The sequence below is a fragment of the Lepidochelys olivacea genome (assembly GCF_965140295.1).
Source record: "Lepidochelys olivacea isolate rLepOli2 genome assembly, chromosome: 1".
Classification (NCBI taxonomy): domain Eukaryota; kingdom Metazoa; phylum Chordata; order Testudines; family Cheloniidae; genus Lepidochelys; species Lepidochelys olivacea.
In genome coordinates, this window is record NC_140411.1 from 77,182,322 (window position 1) to 77,190,775 (window position 8,454).

General features: G+C 39.5%; 1 protein-coding gene across 1 annotated transcript; it reads left to right on the forward strand.

Annotated features, from left to right (window-relative positions):
• Positions 1–6,669: 6,669 nt before the first annotated feature.
• LOC311517379 (uncharacterized protein) lies at positions 6,670–7,314 on the forward strand (the record flags this gene model as incomplete). The annotated part of the gene is made up of 1 exon (XM_084622166.1): positions 6,670–7,314. One exon carries the CDS (start codon positions 6,670–6,672, stop codon positions 7,312–7,314), a length of 645 nt encoding a protein of 214 aa, XP_084478292.1.
• Positions 7,315–8,454: the final 1,140 nt, after the last annotated feature.

Consider the following 8,454-nt stretch of genomic DNA (forward strand, 5'->3'; position numbering starts at 1 on the left):
AAAACAGTAAAAACACCAGATGGGCCAAATATGCTAGTGAGGATTTTAGGCTTCAGACTGAACTCAGATTTACCTAAAAATCAGTCAGTGTGCATAAAAAAAGTTCTGGAACTTGTACGATTCCAAACTTAGTATAACACTCTTTTGTAATATAGCAGAAATTCTCAACCTTTTTCTTTCTGAGGCCCACCCAACATGCTATAAAAACTCCACAGCCCACCTGTGCTACAACAACTGTTTTTCTGCATATCCAGTAGATTAAAAGTCAGGGCTGGCATTAGGGGGTATCAAGCAGGGCAATTGCCTGGGCATAATGCCACAAAAGGCCCCGCGAAGCTAAGAGGCCCAGGCTTTGGCTTCAGCCCTGCACAGCAGCGCTTGGGCTTTCTGCCTGGGGCCCCAGAAACTATAAAACCATCTCTACTCTCTAGTTTATTTTGGCGGACTCCTGACACCTGCTCGGAGACCCCATAGGGGCCTCGGACCCCTGAATGAGAACCAAAATAATAAAGTACATTTCTTTAAGCATGTTCAACTCCCCTTTTCTGGTCAAGTTAACATTAGAAGCCTTCATTTACTTACTATAGCAGTATGTTCACAATTACATTGAATTTACATATATGTCCCACCCTAAGCCTAGATCTCAGTGAATCAGACCCAGCCAGAGTGTTCCACGCAACCGCCAATAGGAACTCTATTCCTAAAGCCTCAATCCTGCAAGCGCAAACATACTTAACTTGCTACCGAGTAGTCCCATTGATTTCACACATTGTGTCCACTGATGGGATCACTCACAGTAGTAAAATTAAGCATGTGCATGTTTGCAGGGTCAGGGCTTTAGTTCTTTCCTTCATCAGACCCATTTCTAATATGCTCGAGGGTGGGCACTGGAAGCCTGAGTGACTCACATCATACCATCAATTTTTAAAGGAGAATTTCTCACTGATTTCAAGTTTGGATGTTAAAAATGATGGCAAATCTAACTCAGAATGTCCTTCTTTCTGAAGTCTAGTTTAGCCATTTCCAAACTTTTTGACTTGACTTAGGGAACATAGTGCTCTAGAAACTGGTATGGAATTCAGTGGTGCTACATTACTGTATCCCAGCAGAGGATCTGGCCCTTAGAGTTCTTTCTTTTCCAAGGTCAGATTAATCCTCATCTCATTGTCTCCCGGAAAAGAGGTTCCAGAGCACAGACATTTTCTTCTTTTGTCACACATAGAAGCTGCCAGCCTCTTCCTGACGTAGATGCTCTGGGGTTAGGGAAGGACAGGGCCAGGATTTCAAGATAGATGTGTGTTTCTTTAAGCCAGACATTCTGAAATGGAATATTTAGAACTGTTCATTGTTTTGTACTTATTTACCTTCAGAATACGAGTTTGCTTTAGGAGCTGCATCTGCAATAAAGGAGCCAATAGCAGAGGGAAGAAGCAGCAAATCATTTGGGCTGTAAATATTCAGACTTATTTTACAGATAATGATGGAAAGATTAATTATGCCTGATCAATTAGAGAAAAAAGCTAGGGAAGGAGTGGGAAGAGAGAAGTGAACCTTAAAGTTCAGCTTGTTTGATATTTTGGTTTTGAACATTGCTCATCTGCTCTCCCTACCTGTTTCCTTTGCATGAGCAGGCTGGGGATTCAAGGATTGAGCAGGCTGATCATCCTCGAAAACTTCAATGAGCATTGTGTATATCAAGTTCCAGGGATTATTTGTCATTTTATGTGGCATATTTCAGTCCCCTACCTGGTAATATGAAGAATGGAACTGAATGACAGCACAAAGAGATGATGTGATGTGTTTGTTGCTGATTCAAAACAGAATCCCAGATCTCATTTTAAACGCACTGGACTTGAAAGTGTCGTACCACCCCTCTTTGTATAGGGAGAGATATAAATATAAATATATACGGATACCAGTATTTTTTCAGTCATGATGATTTGCTGGGGAATATATTCCTATCAAATGCATCATGACTGAAAAAATACTGATTGCCTCAGTAAGATGACAGATATTAGGAACTGGTTTATTCTGCAGTTGCTGTATAACGTTCATTTGCCACCAGAAATGAACAGGCAATGGGCTGGATTCTGTTGTCAGCTAATACCAGTGTGAATCTGATTGAGCTCTGTTAAAGCAGTGGAGTTACTAAAAGTTCATACTGCTATGTAAATAGGACAAGAATGATTATCATGGAATGCTGGGAGGGTGCACGTAGTGATCATGAAAGGCGAGGAGGTTGCAGGTATGAACAGTGAAGATGGCAAGTACACTACGACATCTTTTATTCTTCAATACCTGTTCAACATAAGTATTTGCTTTATTTTATTCACACCTGTAAACCTGAAAATATTAATATTAGCCTAATAATTAAAGATATAAAGAACTAAATTATTTTCTGTAACACTGGTATAAATCTGGCATAACTCCATAGGTATCAATGGATACCTATGGAATGATAGAGAAAAATCCAATCTTCAGGGGCTTTGCAGGAACTGTTGTCATACCACTCTATATTTCAGCTCTGCAGCCACACAGGCAGCCAGCCAAAACATTTAAGATCAATTTAATAAAAAAATAAACACGAAGAATGGCTGAGGAATACAAGTGATCTGGCTCCCTACTTCAGATTCCTAAGCTATACACATTTTCATCCCTACCCTAAAGACCACCAGTGTCAGTGATTGCCAAGGTCACTTATTATTGTGTCACTAATGTTATCCTTTATGAAGTGACACCACTATCGATAACCCACCATGACTGCTTGAGTACTTGTCACCAGAAGACATCAGATGGCAGTTGAATCCAGAACAGCACATTGGTAAGCTGGTTAAAATATACAATGTCTAAAATTTGTTACAAATTTTGGCCCAGATATTCAGTGGGTGTGAACTGGTGTGGATCCATTGATTTAATTTACCAGCTGAGAATCTGTTATTTTATGTTTTTGGTGATATCTTTACAAATTAAATAATAATAATTGGATTTATTAGTTAATACATATTTTGGTTAGGTGTCCCATACCCAAAAGGCCAACATGATATAATAAAGAAATATAGTAATATCAAGAAAAAAGCAACATGGCCTAATGGTAACCAAGAAAAAGGTATAGGGAATGCATAAAACACTTATAAGCAAACATGTGAAATAAACATATGTAACTCTTTAAAAAAAGTACAGCTAGTATGGAAACAAAAAAGTCTTGAATTTCACTTGAAAGCATGCCACAGTTCTACTGGGGTATACTTCTAGGGAGAACATGCCACAGTTCTGGGACATTGATGGAAACAGCCTTTCCTTCTGTCCTTTTGAGATTACATTGTGGACCCTACTTGTCACATGGGTAGAGATTAGGTGTCCTGACCAAATCTCTCAGTCAGAATAGCCTTGATATGTGGGGACATTAAGATTCCAATCCAAACATCACAGGCCAAGCTCTGGCAGAGATTAGATATACATTTCCTTTGGTTCTCTTGAGTTTCTGTGGTTAGTTTAAATGGTGAACATGAGAAATTCACAGAAAGAACAGGAGTACTTGTGGCACCTTAGAGACGAACAAATTTATTAGAGCATAAGCTTTCGTGGGCTACAGCCCACTTCATCGGATGTATAGAAAGGAACATATAGTAGATTATATATATACCCACACACACACACACATACAGATAAGTTGGAAGTTACCATAAAAACTGTAAAAAGAAAAGGAGTACTTGTGTCACCTTATGAGACTAACAAATTTATTAGAGCATAAGCTTTCATGAGCTACAGCTCACTTCATCGGATGCATACAGTGGAAAATACAGCAGGGAGATTTTATATACACAGAGAACATGAAACAATGGGTGTTACCTTACAGACTGTAACAAGAGTGATCAGGAAAGGTGAGCTATTACCAGCAGGAGAGTGGGGGTGGGGGAAGAACCTTTTGTCGTGATAATCAAGATGGACCATTTCCAGCAGTTGACAAGAAAAGTAGGGGTGGGGAGGAATAAACAAGGGGAAAATAGTTTTACTTTGTGTAATGACACATCCACTCCCAGTCTTTATTCAAGCCTAAGTTAATTGTATCCAGTTTGCAAATTAATTCCAATTCAGCAGTCTCTCGTTGGAGTCTGTTTTTGAAGTTTTTTTGTTGAAGAATAGCCACTTTTAGGTCTGCAATCGAGTGACCAAAGAGATTGAAGTGTTCTCCGACTGGTTTTTGAATTTTATAATTCTTGATGTCTGATTTGTGTCCATTTATTCCTTTACGTAGAGTCTGTCCAGTTTGACCAATGTACATGGCAGAGGGGCATTGCTGGCACATGATGGCATACATCACATTGGTAGATGCGCAGGTGAACGAGCCTCTGATAGTGTGGCTGATGTGATTAGGCCCTATGATGGTGTCCCCTGAATAGATATGTGGACTCAGTTGGCAATAGGCTTTGTTGCAAGGATAGGTTCCTGGGTTAAGTGTTTTTGTTGTGTGGTGTGTGGTTGCTGGTGAGTATTTGCTTCAGGTTGGGGGGCTGTCTGTAAATGAGGACTGGTCTGTCTCCCAAGATCTGTGAGAGTGGGAGATAATTTTTCAGGATAGGTTGTAAACCTTTCATGATGATGTGCTGAAGAGGTTTTAGCTGGGGGCTGAAGGTGACAGCTAGTGGAGTTCTGTTATTTTCTTTGTTGGGCATGTCCTGTAGTAGGTGACTTCTGAGTACTCTTCTGGCTCTGTCTGTTTTTTTCACTTCAGCAGGTGGGTATTGTAGTTTTAAGAATGCTTGATAGAGATCTTGTAGGTGTTTGTCTCTGTCTGAGGGATTGGAGCAAAATGCGGTTGTATCTTAGAGCTTGACTGTAGACAATGGATCTTGTGGTGTATCTTGGATGGAAGCTGGAGGCATGTAGGTAAGTATAGCGGTCCTTAGGTTTCCGGTATAGGGTGGTGTTTATGTGACCATCACTTATTAGCACAGTAGTATCTAGGAAATTGACCGCTTGTGTGGATTGGTCTAGGCTGAGGTTGATGGTGGGATGGAAATTGTTGAAATCATGGTGGAATTCATCAAGGGCTTCTTTTCCATGGGTTCAGATGATGAAGATGTCATCAATGTAGCAGAAGTAGAGTAGGGATGTTAGGGGATGCGAGCTAAGGAAGCGTTGTTCTAAGTCAGCCATAAAAATGTTAGCATACTGTGGGGCCATGCGGGTACCCATAGCAGTGCCACTGACTTGAAGGTATATATTGTCCCCAAATGTGAAATAGTTCTGGGGAAGGACAAAGTCACAAAGTTCAGCCACTAGGTTTGCTGTGACATTATCGGGGATTCTGTTCCTGACAGCTTGTAGTCCATCTTTGTGTGGAATGTTGGTGTAGAGGGCTTCTACATCCATAGTGGCCAGGAGGGTGTTTTCTGGAAGATCACTGATGGATTGTAGTTTCCTCAGGAAGTCAGTGGTGTCTAATTAGCCTCTCACAGTTTGTATCTGTATATATATTTTATATATTTTATGCATCCGATGAAGTGGACTGTAGCCCATGAAAAGTTATGCTCTAATAAATTTGTTAGTCTCTGAGGAGCCACAAGTATTCCTGTTCTTTTTGTGGATACAGACTAACACGGCTGCTACTCTGAAATGAGAAGTTCAGTAACAAAACAAGTTTCTTCAAATTTTAGATATTTTCAAATGGACAAAACTGAAATTAATCTCATGAGTTCAAATGATTATTCTTTATATTTGAATTGCTATTATCAAGTGTTATTGGACAGTGCTTAATTTAGAAGGAAGGAGGAGCTAGAGCTCAAGCAATTAGGTACTGGGACTTAAGCTATTTCTTTTTTTACATTCATAACTAATGCAGCAAGCCTACTGTTATCGGTGTCATATATTTATCACTGGTGTTTAAAATGTGGCCTGAGTTTTATTTTACATACACTGCAGTGAACTGAAAGTGACTGTGTTTAACCCAGGAGACTAATACAAATTTAAAACTAAAGTGAAATCAGAATCAGACATCATATTTTTTAATTAGGAAAGTTAATAATTTAATGTATTTGAAATTCTGTGTTGTCAGTGCTTAAAGACAATGCCATTTATTAGTGAGTTACAAACAATGGTATTTCCAAGTGCATAATGCAGAACTTATTTATGCAATAAGACAGGAAGTTTATTCACTTAATTATTGTATCATTGTTGCTCTAATAGACAAAAGTTTATATGTCATTCAAAAACTGGAATATGAACTTGTGCATAAAAAAACAAAGGTTAGCTAAATATAAAATCAGTTTCTTCAAATTTCAGAAATTAAAGCTAGATCTGTGTAAATCCGTCACTTCAGTGGAATTAGTCTGGATTTACACTGGTGTCACTGAGAGCAAAATCTGGTCTTAAATGATCAAAACACTATACAAACAGTGGCAGCTCCCCCACTCCCAATAAATGGATAATTAATTTAGTCTCCTAATAGATTTATTGAAAGAGAATATACCATATTTGTCATGCATGAAAATCAGGTTTACCATTACTGTGCTTTGGACTCCATAACTAAATGCTACATGTTTAATTCTGTGTTCCATGATGCAGAGATGCTTACTGAGTCTTCACCTCCATTTTCAATCTGATGATAAAACAAACTAAACAAAGCTCAGACTACAGCCTACACTCTGGAGGGTGTAGCTAAGTGACAAAATGCTTGAACTCAAGGATGGCATAAGCAGCTGTTCCCCTCTGCTGCACTCTTCTTCCCACCAGATGCAACTTAATCAAGCTCTCCGGAAGGAGAACCAATTCCTTCGAGAGGAAAATCAGGTCCTCCGGGAAGAGAACAAGGCTTTCCGTGTGGAGAACAAGGTCTTCCACAAAGAGAATCAAGCCCTTCAAGCAGAGAACAAAGCCCTTTCTGAGGACAACAAGATCCTCCAGGAGAGGAAAATGGATTACTTTGAAGAGAAAAAGGTTCTTGAGAAGCAGGAAAAGGCCCTTCGAAAACAGAACAAAGCCCTTTGGGAAGAAATCAAGGCTCTCCAAGAACAGGAAATAGCCTTCCAAATGGAGGAAAAAGCACTTCAGGAAGAGACAGTGGCCCTGTGGGAGGAGAACAAGGCCTTCCAAGTGCAAATTCAGGCTCTCCAGAAGGATGAGGTAGCCCTTCAGGAAGAGGAAAAGGCCCTTCAGAATCAGGGAAAAGCCCTACAGGAGGAAAAAATTGCCCTTCGTGAGGAGAACAGGGCCCTCCATGAGGAGAAAAAGGCCCTTCAAAAGGAGAAGAAAGCCCTTGATGAGGAGCAGAAAGCCCTCCAAGAATGGAACAAGGTCCTTCATGGAGAGGAATAAGGCCATCTAGGAAGAGAAGGTTCTCCAGCAGGAGAAATAAGAACTTTATGCAGGAGGACACTAACCTGAAACTGTAATTAGATCATGGTCCAGTTTGCATAGTAGAAGAACAGCATGGACAAAGGGAGATGAACTGAATGTAGATAAGTCTGTTGGGCTCAGTCCCAAGACCTAGAAAGTTCACATATGCTGAAATAAGTTGTGTGTCTACATTCTTGATCCCAGAAACTAATAAAGTCCTGCTAGAGGTGCAGAATATGCAGCATCAGACTGCTGCTTTATTTATAAAATTGGTATAATTGAATTGGCTCAATTCTATTTACAATTGGATGAATCCAATATGAATATTTAGGTGAATGTGCTTTTAGCAGGCTTACGTTCTATTGATATTTGCTTTCCACAAATATACTCTATCATTGATGGCCAAAAGAGTGATTGTTAGTGAAAAGTTGGTAAATGCTCATGGAAAGTGAATTTTGATTTTGTGAATTCTGAGTTCTGGGGTAAAGGAACGGAACAGGTCACTCTTTGCTAACTTTCCATTCTTCCAATCCAGAGTCATTTAATATACTAATCTGTTTCTGAGAAGAGTCAATACCAGATAATTTATAGGAAGAGTAAGAAATCCTACAATGGACAGTTGCAGAACAACTTGCCCATAGCGAAAATTCCTTCATAACTTCCACAGTTAGGTTTGGCTTATCCCCCAAAGCATAAGGTTTTATATCCCTTTTAAAATTTCCAAATTCCTTTCCTCAGGGCATAGAGCACAAGCTACAAGTGATAATGTGAAACACAGGAAGATAAAGATAGTGACTTGTGTTAACTTCCAGCCAATGTGTTATCCTACAAGTTGTCTCCCCAGTTTTCACAATGGTCCCAGTTCCTATCCATTACTGTTTGCATAGGAATGGAACAGTGGTGAAGAGTCATGGGAATTTTCAGTCAAACATGTTAATGACATTATGTCACAGGACAATGACACCATTCATTTCACTACTTTACAGTTGATATCCCACGGGGTGAGATGAAAAACAAACACATAAGTAAGGAAATGAGGTGAAAGTCCTCTCAAAGACTGAAGTGGCAACAGGTTGGTCCTATCATCAACATCATCATTATTTTTTAAAGGAAAACATA